Source organism: Halictus rubicundus, chromosome 6 (assembly GCF_050948215.1).
Source record: "Halictus rubicundus isolate RS-2024b chromosome 6, iyHalRubi1_principal, whole genome shotgun sequence".
Lineage (NCBI taxonomy): Eukaryota > Metazoa > Arthropoda > Insecta > Hymenoptera > Halictidae > Halictus > Halictus rubicundus.
This window is the reverse complement of record NC_135154.1, coordinates 1,077,965-1,101,972: the sequence shown is the minus strand read 5'-3', so window position 1 is coordinate 1,101,972 and position 24,008 is coordinate 1,077,965. Positions and strand designations below refer to the sequence as shown.

Genomic DNA, 24,008 nt, shown 5'->3' with positions numbered 1-24,008 from the left:
TTAGCGATAAAATTAAATGCACTTTATTGTCGTTTCTCAAGCATACTGTTTGAGAACAAAGTAAGACACGGCTGCTAAGGTAATTGTAGGTATTTTACAAATTTAAACTATCGACTTAATTCTAAATCGAGGTACAGTGAAAGAGTTCGTTGACGCGGTGCACGTGGTATTGGATGGTGTCGTGATAAACGGATAAAGCTAACGGATGTGCTTATTCGTAACTTAAGTACGTTGTTTTAGCTTCCGAGATGTATCGTAAATTTTATATATTAAATATTAAAGAAATATATTCAGTTCACTTGATTCCACGAACTTCGAACTATATATGTATGATACAAATGTACCTTAAATGACTATAACAAGTGTTACTAAACTATAGATGTAATTACATCGGTGTATATACGCAATTCGTATGTATATGCACAATGGGGATGTTAACCCTTTCAAATTAAACTTAAATTCTCTCCTAAAAAAAAATAATCTTGTTATTAAAATAAACGGATGAACAGGCAATAAATATCGAGGCATATAAATAAATATTATAAAAAGTATTCGAAGTGTTCGAACGTTTCATTTGTAAGCGATAACAGTTTTTTTACACAAATATTCAAATAAGTAACTACCTCTGAAACTGAAAGGGTTAAGGGTATGCGTGACAAATCGATGATTTTGAATGGTCGGAAGAGGATCTCGGAAAGATTGTTTCACTCTCTTATTGCCTATTCTATTACTGATACGTATTTTTATCGGATAGATTTTTATTGACAAAAAAGTACGTTCGTTCACTGTTCGAATTTAAGAAAAAACCTTTATTTATTATTAATGATTTGTTTCGACGACGATGGAATTAATTTTAAAGTTGATAGTATCGCAGTTCGCATTACAACTCGGTATCAGCAAGTACATTTAGGCATTAAGAGTTTACAGAATCTACACGTTCAAATCCGATTTCGGCGCTGATGACGAAGAGGAATGCCTCCTAAGATAGCCAGCGAACAGCTGCCTCGCTTGATTGAGCACTCGAAGTACGTTGTGTCGACGGACCATTTTATCAAAATGCATGGCCATTTCGTTATAATCCATTTGATTACGCATGACAAAGTCTCTGTGTTGAAGCAGAAGTGTAATGCACAGGAACATAAGGAAGGGATTGCCACCGCCAAATTCATTAGGTGGAGGTAAAGAACTTTCTCCTAGCTGATCTTCGTTCGTACCCGCTGGTATAAGATTCATGAGTTCTGTAGCTTCTTCACAGTGTTCTTGAACCGGCTGCTTAGTTGGACTTTCGGGTATAGCTGCACTTTGATGCCAACTTTCTGTTTCTTCGCTATCTGACGCCGATTCAGACCTGCATTATACGTATATATACACGGTGAGTAATCATACTTCTAGCGATATCAGTTTCAGTGTTTACAAGAAGTAATTTATACCTAGTAGTACGTTTTAACAGTCTAATAGGAGTAACAGATTTAACACCATTTTGGTCCTCCAATATCTCTCCGTCGTATTCAAGTTCTGCTTGTTCATCCGGAGTAGCTGGGTGAGCTTTAGGCTGTAACGTGTGGAGAGGATTTTCCCAAACGAAAACGTCTGCGGCTGGACTACACCTTGCTAGTTCCGTGTCTGTTTCATTTTCAACAAGTTCACTTTCTCGTTTCGACAGAACGCAATCGCATTGTTGATCGCTGGGCGGCGACGGTCCAAAGACTTGTCGATCCAGTGATTCTAATTCCAGTCTTAATTCTCTAGTCATCGAAGTAGTCATTGGAAAGAAATCTGTAGGATCGTCTGGCGAACTAGGCTCATCTTTTAACACCCTTATAACTCCGCTTTCACTCGAAACGCGTCTAGAAAACAAATCATTTCTAATGTTGTGAAATAAAATAATATCCTATACGAGATTTCATAATAAAATAACACTTTATAATCAGCCTTAACTCTTATACGCTCCTCAAATATAGTTACACAAAAGATCGATGAGAAATAATTTATGATGATACAAAGAATGATATACAATTTACAATATTTCATACATTGTTACTGTGTACTTTAATTCAACAAATTGTGCTTTACTAATTATTTAAAATAAATCAGTACAGTCAGAGGAAAATTAAACATTTTACGTTTTCTACAAATAGAAAATATCAGAATTTTCACTCGAGGAGCGTAAAAGGGTTGACAAAGAATATTCAATGAATAAACTAACCGTAATTCTGGCTCAGTATTGCTTGGCGTTACTTTACTACGATTAAGGCTTGTAAAATTCAAAAATTCATTCAGATTTTTTACCACGCGTGCGCATTTTTTCTCAGTTTCAGTTTGCTCGTTAATTTTATTTGGTTCTTTACTTGGTAAAGACAATCTCTCTTTCAGTTCCAGTAAGTTTATGCGTTTAGATTTTCCAGGTAGCGATCCTGTACTTAGGCACTTTTCCGTAGATTCAGTATTTCTTCGATTTTTTGCAGTTGTTAAATCGTTTTCCGGTTCAGAGAATGTTTCGTAAGGAGAACTCGATCTACAAACAACGATTTTCATTTCATAACAATAGTTCGTGAGATATTTTTTATAAAAATCGATCCATATAAAAGAAATATGCAATTCGATTTAAAATTTTAAAAAATGTAAATGACTTTGGAATTCCTAGAGATCCTTCACCTAAAAAAATATTAGTATGACTACATTATGACTCTACATACTATACAATCCTTATTGGAGGCATTTTTGTAAAAGAATAGTCTGTAATAAGAAATATGCAAGTTAAACGCAACAATATACATATACGTTCCTGGTATATGGCAGGGCAAGGAACGCGCACGTGTGTAAATAATGTGACATGCCTTTCTAATGGCTAATTATCAAACGCGCTTTCTGTGTGTACCTTTTTGTGTCTCCGTTGGTTTCTGTTGAGGGTTGTATAGACTCTTCGGTATTCAATGTTTTTCTTTTTCCTGTCGCGGCAATGCTTGCGGAAGAACTTTGTCGTCTAATAGCGCAGACTTTTGTATACGCATTTTCACGAATATGTTTTACATTTGGACTTGGTGGTGGCGAAGGCGGAGGAAAGGGTACTTCAGCGAGACTGAGTTCTCCATTTGGTGGCGAAGCTGGTAATGCGGCCCACAGAACCTCGAGCATCCTTAGAGCGTCGTCCAAAGCAAATTCCCGCTTCATTTCCAGTAAAAGCCATCGATAGCAAAACAATAAATCATCTGCTTGATGAGATTTCAGATATACATAGAAATCGGGATCGTAGTGTTGCAAACCTAAAAAGAATATAAATTATATAAGACATCCTGTGTAATAAGATTTGTCACTTTTTAACAGAGTCTCTTCTTAATTTTAAAAGAAGATCTAATTTTTCTGTAACATATTATCGTGTCTTATTGAGTAAGACATTTCTCATTTTGAAAAATAGCTTGGATAATACACAATTATTAACATGTTTTTTAGTCAAATAAAGAGTGCAGCTCATTATTATGTATTATTGGAAACTTAGGAGTTGATACAGAAGTGATACAAAAATATAGTAGTTCTATGTCCCAAATTATTAGTTACTAAGAGCATAATCCATTTCTTCACTATCTTTGTCACACAGTGACCAATACGTGTGTTCCTTTAACTAGAAAGGGAAGTACGAGTGACTTTTTCTGCGTGTCTGTTCACGAAAACCGCACATAACATTAGAACTAATCACTAGACTGCGGATTTTTATGCAAAATAAAAATTGCATTCATTTCAAGCTACAGAAGCTACATAGACATTTATTTCTTACCTCAATAATTTTAGTAAGCTGGAAATAATGCAATAATATGTTTAATTTCTTTAAATATGTCTTCCGGTTTGCATTTGGTCTACTCATTTTTGTTATAAATGCATAAAATCCATAGTCTACTAATCACAGACAGTGCTAACTCCTAAGCTCTCAATGATATTTGGCATAGATAACTCATGGGGAAACATACTTGTTATAGAGTAAAAGGAGTTAATAAAAGAAGGTTTGTTTAAGCTCAAATTCGTCATATAAGTACTGTATAACTATCACAATAATGTATTAAAAAATCAAAAGCTCATGTAGAATTCAAATGGCAAATTATACCCCTCTAAATTAAAAGCTATACTCCTTCAGATTTGAATTCAAGCGACATTATTGTTAAAAACATTATTGTGGCTAAAAATTTATTGAAACATTATTGCAGAATCAACATGTAACATTAGATTAAATTTCATATACCTTCGGCTAAATGAGCAAATTTGGTGGTCATAGCAATTCCGTCAAGCATAAAATTATCCTTTAATCTCCTCATTAGAGCACATAAGCATATGTATGCTTGTGCTTCGTCCCTCATCGTAACGAGAAGCGGCGAAGCTAGATCGCTCATGCCTTGACAATAACTGACGCTTGGATGATTCAAGGCATACGTAGTTAGAATGTTAAACAGACTGGCCGTGTTTTGGTTATCATCGGATCCACCATAAAACTTGTGATGCCTATCAGTTCTCAAAACGTCTTTACGCACCATACTCGTCACGTAGCCAAGGTCTCCGACATTCTGTCCCTTCTGAACTAGAGATTTCCATCTTTCCCGAAGATTTTGATACTCTAGCGACTTTTTCTTCATGTAGTCCATTCTGTCGCGTCCCGACATGCCTTCAGGGTACACATTCAAAATATGCTTCCAGACTACTTTGCGCAAACTGGGCTCAATTCCGCCAAAATATATCACGGCCCTTAACTCCTTTGGATGTATCACTTGCCCGATAGGATCCAGAAATCGCCTAAATTCTGCGTCTGTTAGCGGCTGCCGCGGTGGCTGTATACTCTGCTGATGCGAATCCTCACCCAAGTTACCTAGAGCACGCTGAACCATGTTCAGTGTTCTCTCCATCTGCAAAGTTATTACGTTCATACATTCTAAACTGTATGCTTGTTTAATTTCTGTGAGTATAGTAATGTAATCAATCCGATGATAAAACTTGTTTGTTCCTCAGAATTTTCTTTTGAAACTTCTACCAACATATTTGTGACATTGTATAATACTTTCTTTCGCTGTTGTTAATACTAACTCTTTCAAGCATTCAATTCTGAGGATATATCTATAGGACATTATTTGTTTGGCATCATATTCTACATCAATTAGGAAAGTTTTATTCTATAAGAGTGTGAAAGCGTATAAATAACAACGGTGCTAATTTAGTTCACGGTTCCTCAATTTCGGACAATGTTAGTGTTCGAAGATATGAACCATTTTGAACTAACTATATTTCAACAAGAGTTTGTCCAACTTATGAATAATTTAAGATCTGCTCGTTAGGTTAGGGCAACGTATTGTTATCACTGACGCAAGGCACGTGCAAAGTTAGCACTTCGAAACAAGATAAGTAGCTACATACCTAACGTGATACACAATCCTAGTAAACCAAGAAGGTAATACTACTCGCCTTATTCATTATAAGACCAGGTAACTTGGGTGTCCTGTATGGAAACCCAGTTTCCTGCCGCGTTGACACTTCCTGAGCATTCTGCTCCCAGTAGCACTCGCAGTCACCCGTTTCCCCGAATGGTTTCAAGTTGACTTGAAGATACAAATACGGCTCGGACGCGCTGAAACAATGAACTTTCGGTCAATCCTACCAAATCTTATCATACAATATCAAGTCCCATCAGATTTATCTGACAAGGGAACATATTCAGCTGATACAAAATATTTGACACATATTTTTTTTCGGAAACCATCCACTTTGAAAGGGTAAAAACAGCCGTCAAAGTTGGGGGTCAAAACCACATTTTTCGAGATATCTCAGAAACCAGAGGTTGAAAAAATTGAATAGGAAGTGTAGTCGCGCAAGAAAATTTTAACAAAAGCTTTTTGTTTAAACAATATATTAAACATTTGATTTTTTTACAGTTTCTCTTATTTATTGTTAGTTCATTTTAATATAAATTCGGGTGCGTGATCTTTGATCCAAAATAGGGGATACGTGTTTTAGGATTTTTTTCTTTTTGCCATTTAAAAGTAATTATGCATAATGAAAAATAGTCTTGTACCTAGCGTGCGGAGGAAGGAATTCTGGCTTGTTTTGTAGAAGTATAAGCATTTAGTATAAACGTGTATAGTATTTTGAACAATACCATTTGGTTATATGTCGTTTATTGTTTTATTACTAGCTAAAGAAGGTAGCGCAGTTTAACCAATTGCTTTGCGCATTTCAACGGGCGTTGGTCCTTCAGTCAAAATAAACCTGCAGCCTTTTTAAACTGTGGATCCTTAAAATAATTGAAACTGGAGTTTTTCTCGTTGTATATGGTATACAACGAAGAAGAAAAAGATTTGGAACAAGAAGAATCCAAAATCAAATCAGCTCTTTTCAGAACTACCATATACAATGATATGATATGATAGATCACTCGAGTTTACATTAAAATGAACTAACAATAAATAAGAGAAACTGCAAAAAAATCAAATTTTTAATATATTGTTTAAACAAAAAGCTTTTGTTAAAATTTTCTTGCGCGACTACATTTCCTATTAGAAAGCACGCAATTTTTTTAAAAATTCAATTTCTTCGACCTATGGTTTCTGAGATATCTAAAAAAATGTGGTTTTGACCCCCAACTTTGAGGGCTGTTTTCACCCCCTCAAAGTAGATGGTTGCCAATAAAAAAACCACGTGTCAAATTTTTTTCGAAGTACTATATCTCACATAAGTTTCATCAAATTTTATCAACTGAATATGTTCCCTTGTGAGTATTACCTAATGAATGCCGCATCCAAGTCCCAGTCCGAAAGTAGGAACAAGTATGTTTCTGATCCGTAATCGTCTATTGCTCGATACGAAACGGTGAACTCACTGTAAAAACCAAATATTAGACTTTCGACTAACAGGAAACATCTCCAAACCCGTATACGCTAATTGAAATAAAGTAGTTGTGATATATGAAACATTTCTTTGACTTCACATAACACGATATCAACCTTTATGTATGGTCTAAAAAAAGGGATCAAAGCAATATAAAATAGCAAAATAAAATAGCAATATAAAATTACAATATTAAGAATTTCAAAAAGAAACTTTTACTTTTAAATGGCAGTATATATTTTTTAGTACGTGCTATTTCAAACGACGTCAAGACGAATATAATGGCTTAACGTGCTACGACCTTGAAGCAACCTTGACCTTGGACCTTAAAAGCTAGTATCAAAAGGAAAACTTGATTTTCTTTATGAAAAGAATTACTTCCAAAACTATAGATTCATGATGATTTCTTAATTCAAGGTCACAGTATGCTAGGTCATTAAATTTGTCTTGTTGTTGCCTACAATGCGATGCCAATGTTTAGGTCAGCTTGTATATAAAAGCTTATAGATTTTCCATTTATATATATTATAGTTTTTTTTATTTGTTTGTTATTTTATTGAACTAACGAGATATCGATCGTCAGTGGGAAACCAGTGAAAATCTGTAATTGAAAAGCATAAATAATTCATATCCGAGCGGTCTCATGATGAAGATTAATTGCAGTACTTCCAACGATTACAATATTGTTAATAATCGTATTGTTTTACCCTTTGATGTCGAACGCTTTGATGAGTATGCTCTGAAGTACTTCGATGGACGTTATCTGCGGGTCGACGCTGAATTTCCGGTATTCGGGTTGATGTCTGGTCTCACATTTCTACACACAAACGACACGTTTAATGTTTAGTTCACATTATTCACAGAAAAGTACGCGTATTTCAAATAAAAAGTTATACAGGGTGTCTAAAAAATGGTCGTACTTCCTAGAAAGGGATGATTCCTGAGGTCATTTGAAGTAGCTTTATCTTTTGCAAAAATGTTCTCCGCGGCTTTGTTAACCCCTTGCCCTACAATGTCGAGTCATACTCGTGATGAAGATTCTGAACACAGTTTAATAAATATGTATGTTATTCATTTCCTTCAAAACGAAATAAAATTCTATATTGGCGTTGTTAATGTATAGCTATTGAAGATCATATAGGCATACAATAGATACAAATTTTCTCCTTTTTTTTTAGGAAATTATGAATTACAAAAAAGTTTTAATCACTGAAACCGTAAAATAAATCGTCGTGCAAGGGGTTAAGGAGTTATTAACGAAACACACTGATTAATCAGAGCGCGGATACAGCAGACGTATTGTATTCCGGCACTACGGCGCACAGTGGTGCCAAGGCGGCAAAAAATCCATTTTATAAATTTTCGATTTTTATAAAAAAAAATTATTTTTGTATAGCCTAATAGTGCGTGTATGATGTGCCAAAGTCAGATTTTTGAAAAAAAAATTTTCTACGGAGATATACGCATAGTAAATAACCATTTCCTCGCTCCTGGGAATTCATCAGTTTTCAGTGCGATAGTTATGTAATTACTCCGCCTATAATTGAATACTTAGGGGTCTACAAATCAAATGGGTTATTGCAAATGGCTTCAACTATTAACTGGCAAAAAAATTTTCCAAAAAAAGTTGTTTAACATTAAGTAATATGGACTAACCTGAAGCCCCTTTGCGTTACGCTCATTTTTTATTTATGGAGGAATACAAAAAATCCTTTGAATAGGTTCGATCTGGAACTAATCGTTTTGGCAAGTTATAATATTGATCTAGCTTTGTGCAAAATTTCATGAGATACTTGGAGATGCTTTCGCCGCAATTTAAGTTTAAATATCAACTTTCGGAATTTCCAAGAATGAATCGCGCGGATGTCACGATTATTTGATGTTTCAGGTGAAATTGTAAAGGGATACATTTCAGATAATAAAAAAAATGTGACATTCATACATATAAAAAAATATTTAATAACAATTTTTTATGTTAAATAAATAAAGTTTTCGTTTACTGGACCACTGTCGCAAAAATGCAACAGGTATTTTTTGGTAGTGCTCCAATGAACGCTATAAAAATAATTTATGTAAGATAAAAAAATTGTTATTAAATATTTTTTTATACATAAAAAATTAATAAATCATATGCACTTCACATTTTTCTTTATTAATTAGAAATATTCCTAAAAAATTTCACCTGGACATCAAATAATCGTAACTTCCGCACGATTCACTCTTGGAAATTCTGAAAGTTGATATTTAAACTTAAATTGTGACGAAAGGGTCTCGAAGGATCTCATGATTTTTTGCACAAAGTTAGATCAATATTACACCTTGCCAAAACGATTAGTTCCAGACCAAAATCTATTAAAGGATTTGTTGTATGCTTCCATAAATAAAAAATGGGCAGAAAACAGAGATTTTCGATTAGCCCATATTACTTAATGTTAACAACTTTTTACAAAAATTTTTTTTGCCAAATAAGCGTTGTACCTGTGGCAATCTCTCCACAAATTTTCAAACAAATTCGTTGGATAGTTTCGTTTTTACGGATTTTTTGCCGCTTTTTGGCCATTTGGCACCACTGTGCGGCGGGTCCTGCTGAGCGTGGAGTTGGCATTGGCTGAGCCGGAATCCGTCCGCTGTTGCCACGATCTGATTGGTCCGCGTTTTTCGTTAATAACTCCTTAACACTAGAACTAGGGAACCAGTCAAAATGACTGGTAAGTGAGTTCTTTTTTCACGATTATTGAAACTGTGAATACGTGTCCACGAGAAATTTTTTAACATAACTCTTCTTTGGACTTACGTCCTACCTTAAAAATCGTATGAAATCTGAATACTTTATCTTATACATACATCTTGTTATTATAAAGGGATATCTATAAGTCACGTTTAGAGCTCGGCAGTCCTAGTATTAACGAAGCTGCGAAGAACATTTTCGCAAGGGAAAAGGTTACTTCAAATGATCTCAGGAATCACCCCTTTCAAGGAAACACAACATTTTTGCGACACCCTGTATATACCTAGGTAAATAAAAACATGGATTTTTCAAAAATATTTCTACCACTATCAACAGCTACCTTCATCTTTTAATTGTGGATGATGAGTTAATTCGCCATAACAGTTCGCTATCACCTTATAGAAACTTTTCACTTTTTTCTTAATTCTTGGTCATAATATTTATGTTGACGTGAACTACATTTTATTTACATTGATTAAGGTACATTTTTTAGCTAAAAGGCGAAACACCGTTTTTTTAAAACTATTTCTTCAAATCGGCGCTAAGCATTATTTCAAATATGAATAAATCGATTTGAATGAGAGTTTCCATAATAACTTTCCACATCTATTATTTTAAATTTTTGTTATACGACTTTTTTTAGTATAATACACTGTCTAATTCCGAGATGAAGCAATCAATCACAGCTTAGTCCAGTGTTTTCTCGATATATGTCTACGACAGGTCTACTCAGGGATGTATATCGGGTAGAAGATACTATTCTTTCATACACTGCCGAACGTACAAAAGGACAGCGACGCTCGAGTGGCCTCAGTCGCCGAGGAGTGTAGCATAATACGGGACAGGTATATCGTTGTGATACCAGGACACCACTACTTATCCAATAACAAAACTTCTTTATTTATCATTACTTTCACCAACATATTCGTGGCGTTATGCGGCGACCGAGGTCTCCCGAGTTTCAAGGCCCCTCACGGGGTATATCCCGCGGAAGTGGGACAATTCTGGGAATCGTAGAACTTCTAAATGAAAATTTTATTGAAAAAATGTTACATCACCACAGTTTTTCAGAGTTAGAAATTATTTATATTGCTCTCTCTATAATTTCCCCTTATTCTGCAATTTTTTATCTTTAACCTCGTCCAAGAACTATTAGGCTATCTCATTTCTATCAAAAGTTCTACAATTTTGACGTAAAGCTCATAGGCTTGGCTCACTGTGCGGCGCGATTGACATTGACAAAGGTTCGGCGAGAAAGTTGAAAATGCTCAATGATTAATTTAAAAATGTTGAATGGTTTATGCTTGATTTGAGAATGCTGAATAGAGTATTATCTCTGTAACTGTCGAAATTTTATTCCCACCACTGGGGGAAGCCCCCTTGGAACCAGTCAAGCGGTAAACACGCTACACGACCGACCAGCGAGGAATCGGGTATCGATGAGTCTCACACCAATGCAAGCGAAGCAAAAGATTGCAACTTTTTCTAATTTTTCCTGGTGTCTCATCGTGGACAATGAGACAACCCTTTATGGTTGGTCATCCAACAACATGGTTTACTTTTAATTAACAAAAATGTAGTCAGATCGTTTTCGAAAATCATACATCACGCTGTAAATCATCTGTATTTTTCTTGAAATTAAAAATTTTAAAGATAGCTGTATGAAGTTCCTTGTTTTTGTACTTAAATAAAGTTTGTAAAAGGTACTTCTAGTAACGTAGATGCTATTCTCGAAAAACTGGTCCCGTTTTTGTAAATGTGTTTAAAGTATGTACATACTGTTTAAAATACCTTACGATTATTAGTTAACGAACAGTGGTTTCCTTCTTTATTGCTCATTATGCGCTCCACATGATACAACGCATGATGTGATCAGAATACGAAACTATTTAATTTTAACTAATGATATTCTTTTTTCTCTTTTACGGGTTCAAAGCTATCGCATGACCCAGTTTATTACAAAAGAAAATAGTTTCATGAGACGCGAGGCACTATCAGCGATTCTAGCAGGAATTTTTTTAATAACATACTTAATTAATATTAACAATTATATTTGGTTAATAATAATAATAATCAATAATAACTATTTAATTTTTTGCTTATTAAAGAATATTAGACTTCAAATTTTATATAATTAAAATGATCTGAGAATATCAATATATTATCTTCAGCCTATTCAAATTACACTGTCCAACACCAAAAAAATTTTGCAATACCTGTTGGGTGATTCTTATACACTTTGTCATCCTAAAACCGAATCTGAAAGTAGAATTGCTCCATCACGTTTTCGAAAAATTTTGGTTTTTGTAAAAATGCCCGATTTTGATACGAAACGACGTGCTACGCAAAAACTAAATACGCGAGAAAGTTCAAATTTGAGTCAAGAGATAGAGGGGACTCTCCTCTACATATTCATATAGTCAATTATATTTTTATGTACTTCCTAATAGTTGTAAATGGTTGTTAAAGTTTGAAAATGTGCCGACGCGGGTACTTTGTACGCTCTATTTTTGTATTTATGTGAAAAATCCTTTATCTAGCAGGAATTTACTATACAGGAATGCATTCTACAGACATTTCTGGTAAAGAAACCATTCACGAAAAGTATTTGGTTCCCTTAATGTACGAGAAGGATCAGAAAATGTTAATTGACAGCGTGTGCGCGACGCGTTCGCGCCAGACGGCCATTGCAGCCTTTTCGAGACTCGACAGGGCCGTCGCTATGCGTAGTCGACGTTGGTACCACTCAAGTATGTCTTTGCTTACTATGCTTAATTAAATACATTTTTTTTTGTCTTTTTGGGTGCCAATCATTACAAAAGATTATAAAAATACGAGTTATATTCACATTTCATTGTGGAAATGCTTAATCGACTACGCACAGCGACGGCCCTGGCGAGTCGCGAAAAGGCTGCAATGGCTGTCTGGCGCGAACGCGTCGCGCACACGCTGTCGATTAACATTTTCTGATCCTTCTCGTACATTAAGGGAACCAAATACTTTTCGTGAATGGTTTCTTTACCAGAAATGTCTGTAGAATGCTTTCCTGTATAGTAAATTCCTGCTAGATAAAGGATTTTTCACATAAATACAAAAATAGACCGTACAAAGTACCCGCGTCGGCACATTTTCAAACTTTAACAACCATTTACAACTATTAGGAAGTACATAAAAATATAATTGACTATATGAATATGTAGAGGAGAGTCCCCTCTATCTCTTGACTCAAATTTGAACTTTCTCGCGTATTTAGTTTTTGCGTAACACGTCGTTTCGTATCAAAATCGGGCATTTTTACAAAAACCAAAATTTTTCGAAAACGTTGCGTGATGGAGCAATTCTACTTTCAGATTCGGTTTTAGGATGACAAAGTGTATAAGAATCACCCAACAGGTATTGCAAAACTCGAAAAAAGTTTAATTTTGTTGGACAGTGTTATTGGAGAAAGATGGATACAATTCATATTCTCGCAATCGATACATACAGACAATTTCTATTTCACGTAGAAATTCGCAGTAATTATAGTCATCCAACGTTGCACACGCAGTCTATACTAAACATATAACCAGTTTACGAACTGTCTATTAAAATATTTAGTTGTGCATAATTTATGTATAACTCCTCATATATTAATTTGAGATAATTTCAATAGAAACCGAGTAATTCGTGTAATACGAAGAAGTGAAAGTCTTCGCTATTAGCGGATCGAGGAGATTTTTAATTGTTAATCATTTAAAGATATGTAAATTGAAATACCGCTATTGCAAATTACCTGTACCGCAACAAAATCGTTACTTTTATACACTTTTATTCATGCTAATCCTTTGTTGTAAATTTTTATTTATCTTGGAGAAAGTGATATTCTCAATATACCGCACTTCCTCTAATACAGTCTTTTCTCGATATATGTCCACAACACGGGTCTACTCAGAGACATATATCGTCCACATATATGTCCCATATATCGTTCTTTGATTCACGCCGAACGTCGACAAGGACAGCGAAGCTCTAGATGCCTCAGTCGCCGAGGAGTGTAAACTTTTGCATCATAAGGAAATATGAAAAGAAGGCCTTTATCGCCAAACTTTTTTCAGCACTCCACAGAATTCCAGAACTTCATATTTCAGCATTATAAGAAAAAATCAGAATTACTATTTTCATATCCAACAACACCCTCCATTTCTATTTTTTAGCTAACGAATAATGATAGTGTCCAACAAAGTTGAGCGCATGCATACGGCTTCGGTGATAGTGACCAGAAAAATTGAGCGTATATACACGCTAATGATGCAGATGGGTTAATACACTGCCGAACCTGTGGTCTCCTGGTCTCACACTGATATACCCGACCCGTATTATGTTTACACTCCTCGTCGACCGAGGTCTCTCGAGCTTTTTGGCCCCTCACGGGGTATGCCCCGCAGCAGTGGGGATAGTTCTGGGACTTTCATCGGCCAGATATTTGAGACATATATCGAGAAAAGTTTCGGTAAATCTTAATTTTCTTTTTAACATTCTGCGTATATTCATCGTACACGTAAGTGATTCATTTAGTATGCAGATGAAATTTGGTTGTATCGATCAGCGACTACTTGTAGCTACCCTTAAACGTTAAACCCAAGGATCCATGAGAGTGCAGATTATCGTCACCTTCGCCTTTGCGTCGTTTTCCCAGCGCAATTAACCCTTACTGAATGAATGACGGGATATATTGACCCACCTGCTAAAACGCTTAACCAAGTGGAACAAATCTTTTCCTCATCCTTCTAATATAAACTCAGTAACGTCTCGATATACAGGATGGACAAATAACTTTGACCACCTTAAATAGTTCCGTTATTTGTAATAATACGAGAAAATGAAATATGCAAAACTTGTATGGTATTGACCTTCACATGTCCTAAACCTAATAGCTAACGAGATATTATTGAAATAACATTCCATATGTACTCACCATATTCAAGCTGAAGGACATCAGTTCGATCCAATGTCATCAGATTAATGTCCCCACTCTAATTTCCCCTTCTACCGCGCTATTCCTCCATGCTTCCACCAAGGCTTGGTCACGTGACGCGTTCTGTCTCTGTCGTGCATGTTTCACAATGTCACGTGACTAATCCGGTATTGGCAGAGAGAGGGTAACTTTTTCCCTGACTTTGACTATCGTTCAAGAAACTGCTAGCTTCCAAGTAGTACGTACGTATTGCAAATTATTTCGATAATATCTCGTTGGCTACTAAGTTTAGGACATACGAAGATTTGTACGCAGAATTTGATACTCTATCGATTCACGATACAAAAAGTAGGTAATTCCGTTTAAAGAAATCAAGGTGACTTTGAAATCATCAAAACACCTTTACCCGTATAACATTCCCCCTATTATACCACGTAAGTTTTGTATACAGCGTGTCCCAAAAATGTTGTACTTCTCCAAAAGGGATGATTCCTAAGGTCCTTTGAAGTAATTTTTTTCTTTGCGAAAATGTTTTCGGTGGCTTTCAAATGACTCCAGGAATCACCCCTTTCAAAGAAGTACAACATTTCTGGGACAATCTGTATATAATTTTTTCATATAATTCCAAATAACAGAAATATCTAAGGTGATCAAAGATATCAATCCACTCTGTATATGAAAGAGAGATGTACGATATTTGTGAAAAATTTATAAAATTGGGTATACAGAGTGTCCCAAAAATTTTGGAAAACCTAAAGGGGGCGGGTATTTCAACCACGGACCAATCAAAGTGCGGTTACAGCGGACGGATTTTGACGCGGCCAATGATAACGTCACGCTTAGCGGGATCTATGTATCGCTGAGACGGAATCCTTTCACTATAGCCGCGCTCTGATTAATCCGTGCTTTTTCGTTAACAACTACTTAACTTAGCCGAGGTGGAAATTTTCACAAAGGAAAAGGTCACTTCAAATCACCTCAGGAACAATCCCTTTCAAGGTGTTGGGCGACGTTTTTAGGACATCCTGTATATCGATGATATAGATTTGATTAGTTAATACTAATCAAATGGCAAAACATTTTTGTTTTTAATTACTTTCTTACGAAACTTTTACCAACATATTTGTAACATTTTTCTGATAAAATGAGACTAAAGATGACATCTTTCGGAGCATATTTGCTTGTTCAATTGTCGACTCAGTAACACCGAGGTTATCCAAACCAATATCTGAATTCTCCATTATCCGAGTTATGGTATGTACAATGAATATCCGCTGTAATTCCCTTGCGCGGTTCTGGTGAGGGACATTCAGATGAAATTTGTGGTTCTCGCCGAACGTTGCATTTGAAATACACAGTGCACGCTGGAAATGTAAGTGACCCTCGCGTCTTTATGGCAAAAACCAGGGACATACAGTCGGATAGGGACAAGAAATTGAGACACGGCCAAAACCGCGCGGATGCAAATCGCCCGGTGCTTATTTACAGTAGCGTCTTCATATTCGTTCACACCTGCCCGCGCGGCTGCCGCCGATGGACCGCAGGAAACAAAATGCACGCGATGCTATTTTTTATGGTTCTTATGAGAGCGTTCAGTTGTTGGGCGGATTTCGCGCGTTTAGAATGTGTGCTAGCATGAATCGCTTCGACCTCTCTGTCTGCGCGGACAGGTGTCAACGAATATGAAGACGCTAATGTAAATAACTAGGCCTAACATAACACGATTGGATATATCGATGTGAGACCAGACGACCACTACTTATCCAATTACAAAACGTCTTTATTTCTCATTACTTTTTTTTAGGGGATTACAGCGAATATTCACTGTATTTATAAAACCTTGTCTCTGCGTCTTTATGAATCCTGTTGCTAGTCCAAAATGCGTATACATACAATTTTATTCTATAGAAAAATCATCTTGTATCACAATTCAGATATCATTGGTTCGGACAATAGAGATTCTGTTATATCATGCATTAAAAAACTATGTATAATGCGAATTGTGTCTTGTTTGGTATCGTTTCAATCAGAAGAATGTTGCAAATATAATGGTAAAGGTTTTATTAAAAAATCATCGAAACCTTTTTAATTACTTTACTCTTTTTTCAAAACACGTAGAAGATAGTACACTATAGTACTTACGTTCCCTCGTATCTGACGAAATAAAGTGTTGAACAGTTTCAAAAATCAAATGGAAGTGTATTAAAAAAATGTTCATTTATGAAAATATGTATAAACTTCAGCATTTAAAATTTTTTAATCGGCCACATTAAAATGATAGTCTACTGTCCGTCGATTTTTTCTTTTCAAACTACCATTCGAGTTTGTTCAACCGACCAAAAGTGGAAAGCGTGCACTATTATGTAAAATCGTCTTGTAAAAAGTCATTGTCGACTTATATAAAAGAGATGCACTATTATTACATCGACCAGCGGCCTTTCGCAACATCATTTTCATTTAAACGGACTTGCGTGTTAACGTTACGACTTCTGAGATCATAACTGCTCTGTTTGATTGATTATCGAAATTCTGCCTTCAAGAAAACTATACAAGGTGATCGGTATCTGGTGGTACTGTTATGCCGCAGGAAGGAGTAGATGAAGAGAATCCTCGAATAAACTCCAAAGTCTTCTAGCACAACTTAGGTTTATTTGGGAATAGGTCGCCAAGCAAGAATACAAAGCGATTTTGTACACGACGAATAACTTTGTAAAAAAAGAGTCGACTGACGGGTTACGTGTAACTTCTTCTCCGTCTCTCCGCGCCCTTTCGCAGGGCCTTATATAAGGGTACAACTATGGAAGTTTGGTGGGGATGGATGACACTAACCCTTAGAGATAGGGAATGACGTGGAGGTCGGAGTTTTCGCAGGGTTGGACTTTAATCTGAAATCTCTGTACCGGTGAGTAATTTGCCTTAGTCTAGTAGATGAGAAACCCCGTGAGTTCTGACTCATCTATTTGTCTGACTTATCTATAGAGAATAGATAAGTCTGGTAGTCTCGCATAACAGTACAACCGGAAAGAGGGTGATTTTACAATAAAAAAAGTAAGTCCAAAAGGTAGAATAAAATTTGTTTGTATGATGCTTTGTTTTCGAGAAAATCGACTTTGAAAATCCGCCAAGTTCGCGTGCTTAGAATTTGTAAGTAGAACCGGTATTATGCTATTCCATAGCATGCATGTTCCCCGAATTGTAAAAGTTAATTTCTTCGAAAACAAAGCCTCAAAGCCTCATTCGAACGTATTCCCCAAAGAAATACTAGACTGCTATTAACTCCTTGACGTGCAAAGACGTCTCAGATACGCCATGTGTTTTTTATACCATCGTATACATTGAAGTGAAATATTGTTTAATATTAACAGCAAATACTACCAACAACGCGTGTATTAATCAAGGAACATACCCCTTCTGAGTTTATAAGAAAATTCATTGATACGTTTACGCAAATGATAAGTAGACTGCGGATCTGTAAAAAATAAACATTATCAATGAAAATAATATATCAATATTCTTAAATTCTTTCAATTCTTTTACAACAATGTCTTAATCTAAGCCGAACGGAGCTACACGATCTTAGTCAGTTCGCTTAGCCCCTCTGCTGAGGGGCCTACTCCGCGAGGGGCCAAGAAGCTCGGCTGCCACGGTCGCCGAGCAGTGTAAAGTGTAAACATGCGGCGTAATCCGATGCCGCGTCGGGTATATCAATATAAACCACTACTGAACCAATCACAAAAATTCTTTATTTTTCATTACTTTTTTATGGAACTTTCACCAACTTATTTGTGGCATTTTTCTAAAATGACACTAAACACGATGTAATTTGAACTATATTTAGCGGTTTATTTTATGGTATGTAGTGCGCCTTCGGCCACGCGGTCCGTGTTTACACACGCTGTCCTTTTCTACGTTCGGCGCGGTCGATGCGGTCACAAGAAAATAGTAGCCCTACAGGATCTATGTCACAGCCAGTGTCACAAGATCAAGACTTGTTCCCCATTCTAATGTCACTTTCTACCGCGCTATTGCCCACGCTTCCGCCGCGGCACGGTCACGTGACGCGTTTTGTCACTGACAAAGAGAGGATAACTTTTTCCCCTCAATTCGTCCTCCCTCCCCTCATCTGGCGACACTGGTCATGTACTCATTTGTGTCACAAATGTGCATAAAATCCCTAGTCATAAGTTAAATGATAAATAGCATCTTTGGTCACATCGAGTTTCATTTAATTCGTATGTCAGGAGGAATTAGTACAGACTACTGGAAGTCTAAACTGATTACAATAAATTTAAAAATCAAATGAAGTACATGGTGGTTGGGTCAAAAGTATGTGAAAATATGGTCGCCGTCCAAGTATTAATTTTTACACTTGTTTTGTGATAGACTTATGACGACCATTATTTATTCCTGGAACTCTATGTTCCTATCTTATTTAACCCCTTAACGCCGGGAGGTCTGTAGCGAAAAGTTGCTTGTCGTGCCGGGGGTTCTGTGCGAAAAAGTGCATCAAGATGATCCGGCGCGCGGATCCGGAGGTGTCTGGAAGCGTCGCCTGTCATCGCTTTGTTAGTGTTAGTGACCCTAGCGATGTGTGAAGAAAGTTGCGTCCGTATTTCTTACGGAGCCCGGCGATGTGTGAAAAAAGTAGCGTCCGTATTTCGTACGGACCCGGCGACCAGTGAAAATTACAGGGTCCGTATCGCGAACAAATCCCGTCATTGAGGGGTTAAATTAATACAAGGATAATTATTGTGTACAAGTTTATACATATATTCAAAGAAAACCTGATGTGTCCCATACTAAATAACTTCCCCTGTTTTTGTGAATTACTTTATTTATTTTAATGTTATTTTATTGCGTTCTTCCAATTTCAATGAAGCTGTTTAGAAATTCTGTTATTTATTTTTCCGTCATATTGTGAATTACGATATGAAATAAATAATACGATACATTATAATTTCAAGAGAAACACGATTAAAGAAAAGTTAATATTTATCTCACGTGACATGAAGTCATTTTCAGTGTGAGAACTTCGTTACTTCTTTAAATTGCAAAAAAGAAGCGAAAAAATTGTAGATTTTTTATTTAAAAACTTTAATTGGGTAGCATTCTATATGTTTGTACCTTGCGTTTGCATGAAACCAAGTTTCCAAGTTTATGCTAGGCCTTGAATATTCGCAACTGCGAGCATTTCGTTAAGGCTCGTACAGACCTGAACATTTCGACGAACATTGCGCCGAACAGCGGACGAAACGCAAAACCGCGCCGTTCGGTTCGCCGAAATTAATGTCGATTTTGCATTTCGGTCACTGTTCGGCGCGCCGTTAGGCGTAATGTTCGTCGAAATGTTCAGGTCTGTACGGGCCTTTACAAAAAACGAATAAAACTCGACGTTTTAATGATGTCAATTGGCGTTAACCATTTACGCTCGCATAAATGTGATTTATTTTATTTTTGTGTAGTTTATATCGGTTATCGTGGTTCTGAACATCCTCGATTCTCGAAAAATTGCCTATATTGAAACCGTGATATTTTCGTAAAACATGATCGTACGACAATAAATTTGAACTCACTTTAAAAATGATCGTACGACAATAAATTTGAACTTTTTTTAAAGCTAGAAACCTGTAATGAAAATTTTTGAAAATTTTTTTCGTAGCCAAAGCCACCATGGATTTAAAAATTGAGACTTCCTCTTTACAACGATATCTTAAAAATTGATGTATGATTTTTTTTATGGTTTTATTGAGCTTTAAATGAGATGTGTGCCGCCAACTTTACAGTAAGTTAGTTATTACCACGACCGAACCTGTTTCTCATTTTTATTTCATAAAACAGTGAGCAAAAATCATACATCAAATTTTAAGAAGTTCTTGTAAAAAGAAGGTTTCTTCTTCAAATCTATGACAGTTTCATTTACGAGAAAAATTTTTTGAAGTTTTTGGAGACATGGATTTGCAGCATTTTTTATGGAAAATGAGTCTTCCCATCTGCTATACCACGTAAAAATATCTTAGGGGAAAATGAACACTGCTTTGCGAAATTGGAGGCTTCAAGCTTTAAAATGAGTGCACACTTATATACTATTTGTTTTTACGAAATTTTCACAATTTAAATCTCGACAATTTTTCGAGAATCGGAAATGTGATATTTAAATACTTTTTAGATCCACTGTAGAAACTCGTAAGTCTGCGGGCGGTATGCTACACCAGTTTCTAATCGCACCGTTTTGCCGCAGTATGTACTGCGGGACTATTTACATACACGACGGTGGTTGAAGCACCATCGTTTTAATTATTTTTACGGAACGGTGGTTATTCTAATTACAGAACGCAAACCAGAGTGCAATACTTAACTTCATAAATGTAAAATTCAATTAAAATAATTTGAATTTAATATGGTGTTTATTATTTCCTTCTAATTTAATTTATTTAATCGATTATTCAAATTCCAGATAGTAAATACTGATTTAGCGAGTGAATAAATATTTTTATAAGTACAGAATATGATGTAGTTAAACTTTTTAACATATATGAAATTTTCATTAATGATTAATTTATGTACAAGTTACAATGTATTTACAGTCTAGTTTTTATTATTTACAGTTGTAACTACATACTAGTTTGTTTTTAATGAAATAATACCATCAATAGACATTTTATTTATTATTGTTTAAATATTTAATGTGATCGTGCTATTTGATAACAAAAAATAATGGTAAAGATCTTTTTGATTGTTTGTAATAAAAGTAAATAAAGCAACACGTATAAACAATAAAGTATCAAATGTCAAAATGTACAAAATATTGTTTTCGGTTTCTTGAATTTTTCAAGCTATTTCCTTTGACATTATCCTTTCAGTTATTTGCAGTAAGTAGATACATTTTTCTTTTGTCCCCCCTCAGCACATTCTCAAATGACACGTTATCAATGTCAACAAGTGACAGTTAACATTGCATACTTTTATCTTACTATCTCCAGTAATTGACTGGCTACTGTGTTTACTCGATATATGTCCAAAACATGGGCTTTGATCCACGCCGAACATAGAAAAGGATAGCGAAGTAATGTTACTCCTCGGCGACCGAGCTCTCTCGAGATTCTTGGCCCCTCACGGCAGTACATCCCGCGGCAGTGGGGATAGTTCTGGGACTTTTATCGGCTAGGCATTTGGGACATATATAGAGTAAACACTGTATTTCTACTAATCTCTTTCAGTAACTCCACTGTGATTTACAAAGAAGTTTCACTAGAATATTTTCATTATTCACATTGTTTCTAACAGGAAATGCTACAAATATCATTCATAAATATGAAATAAAACAATTCACATAATGTATGTACCATCGAACCAATAATGATTATGAAGTCACTTACTGTGACTAAAAACATTCAGATAACAATTATCTTAGTCTTAACACTAACGAACTCGATAACGCTCTGTTATCAATTTTTATCAGAATCACAGTAGCATTAGTTATTTAAAATACATTATTTTATACAACTAATTCGTATTTGGAATAAAACATGCTCCTGTTAACAATACCGATACTTGACCGAATTTACACGCGGCCGTTTAATATCAACCGTGCTAAATATTTTAACCTGTTAACCACCAGCGACGAGTTAACGCGTCATTGAACAATGGTTCTCGCATGCACTAAAAGGCAACCCATAATTCATTTTCTATTTATCACTGTAGGATGTAGCCGCACATTAAAAAGAAATGTAAATTATATAGAACGAAAAATGTTCGCAAGGAATTACGATATTGATGTATGAACTGCAAGGAAGCATCGGCACTTCAAATTATATTGTGCCATTGGATAAAATTTGTATTTTATATGTACAACAATAATGTAAAATAAAATTGTTATGATTTGCTTTCGCTCTGTTTCATATTTTTCACCGTATATCATTTGTTTATTCGTTAAAAAACGATTGTTTTTCGGATTTTTATGGTTATAATTGTATCAAATACAAGTTATGGCATACATACTGCGGTCGTTGCTTGTTAACTCGTCTTTGAAAATTAGGACAAACTGTGCTTCTGGAAAATGAGCTCCCGATTGGCAGGTTAAATAAAAAAGAAAAGAAGATTTCTCGAGGCTATATGAAACGAAAACGGAGCTGGTACCTTCACTTTGACGCGAACGGCCTCCCTAGGACAGCCGAACATGTTTGATGTTGATATGTAGACTTTCTCATGTGTCGAAGGAGGCTGCTCAGCAATTCAAGATAACTCTGGGTCCTTAAAAAATATCCGCGCCTCCTCAAGTATATTGTCACCGCATCGAACAGAACCCGACATTCTTGCGCTCGGCACCGAACAGTTTTTCTAGGTTAATTCGTTTCACGCGGCGTAGGTGGATCCAGCTCTCGGGCTCTCCTCTCTCTCTGCAGGAAGCATCCTCTCTCCCTTATCCGTTGGGATACAGCACCGCGATTCTCGAAGGATCAGCGTTCTTAATCACGCACGCACCACACGCACACGTACACCAGTTGACACTCGAAGGCGATCCACGCACGGTTATAAAAATGAACTGTTTCCGAACCGACTGTTAACGGTGGCAAGCTTCAAGATGTTACCCGAAGGATTACAATTTCGCGCCTTCCTTGAACCTTCGTGCAGGGATCGACGGTGTGACCATTACATCGTTCGCAACCCCGAAAACCACGTTCGATGCCTCCGGTCTATGCGTCCCCTTTCTTCAGCAAAAACCACTGGCTCGGGAGAGACGGACGGGACTCTTTCGAAACGTGACGGCGGAACAAAGACAGACCGAATCACTCGGGAGAATTGCCGTCACGTTTTCGCGCGAGCGAATAGAGAAAGATCGAGAATGAGAGGACCGAGCAGCTTGAAGTCCGCTGCAGATGTTAGGTTTACCTCGTTGCCGCGCGTATCGATTAATCTTGAATGTGCTGTTCAACATACAGTTACTTACATCAGTTAAATGAAGTGTATACAAGCTATAAATATTTGTTCGATTACAAAACAACAAACAAAACAAATCAAATTTTTGTATGTATATACAATTTCAGATCTTAGAAAATAATTAACCATTAAAAAAGATACACTTATATCATTTTATTAACAAAAATAAAGAGATATAATACAATTCAACGTCACAAAATTAAACGTATACGTAACATATTTGCGTAATAACAATTAATAATTCTAATTTTAATATTTTGTAGCATGTTCTTTTGCATGTACGTATAACGACTTCTAACCTCTTTTACATTATAGGTTCCACTAAATTTTTTGTTATGGAACTTGAGATATACTTCCATATTAACGCAATTTTAGTTTTTGCCTCTGTTTTATTTGTTATTTGGTAATCTATCAATTTTTTTCAACTCCTGTCACAAATCCTCAATCGGATTTAAATCCGGTGACTGTGGCGAACTATTTAATAATTTCGGCACATTGTATAAGAACCGTTCTTTTACAACATACGCCGAA

The 24,008-nt window shown here is 35.9% G+C and overlaps 1 protein-coding gene across 2 annotated transcripts; it reads right to left on the bottom strand.

The window, feature by feature from the left end:
• Positions 1 to 23,331, bottom strand: LOC143354965 (TBC1 domain family member 25). 2 transcript variants are annotated; one of them, XM_076789371.1, is made up of 9 exons: positions 22,677 to 23,329; positions 7,566 to 7,675; positions 6,754 to 6,849; positions 5,440 to 5,602; positions 4,232 to 4,886; positions 2,879 to 3,263; positions 2,207 to 2,515; positions 1,431 to 1,847; positions 1 to 1,348 (listed from the first exon to the last, which is right to left on the bottom strand). In XM_076789371.1, the coding sequence occupies exons 1-9, from the start codon at positions 22,716 to 22,718 to the stop codon at positions 931 to 933; spliced, it is 2,595 nt and encodes an 864-aa protein (XP_076645486.1). In that variant the 5' UTR covers positions 22,719 to 23,329; the 3' UTR covers positions 1 to 930. The 2 variants fall into 2 exon arrangements, with proteins under 2 accessions (XP_076645486.1, XP_076645487.1); XM_076789372.1 differs by lacking the exon at positions 2,207 to 2,515 and having other exon boundaries at positions 22,677 to 23,331.
• Positions 23,332 to 24,008: the final 677 nt, after the last annotated feature.

Coding starts and splice junctions, on each gene's coding strand:
- LOC143354965 (XM_076789371.1), bottom strand. CDS start 22,718: ATGTTCGGCTGTCCTAGGGAGGCCGTTCGCGTCAAAGTGAAG. Junction 4,887..5,439: donor CTGGTCTTATAATGAATAAG/GCGAGTAGTATT, acceptor ATAACTTTGCAG/ATGGAGAGAACACTGAACAT. Junction 3,264..4,231: donor ATTTGCTCATTTAGCCGAAG/GTATATGAAATT, acceptor TATTCTTTTTAG/GTTTGCAACACTACGATCCC.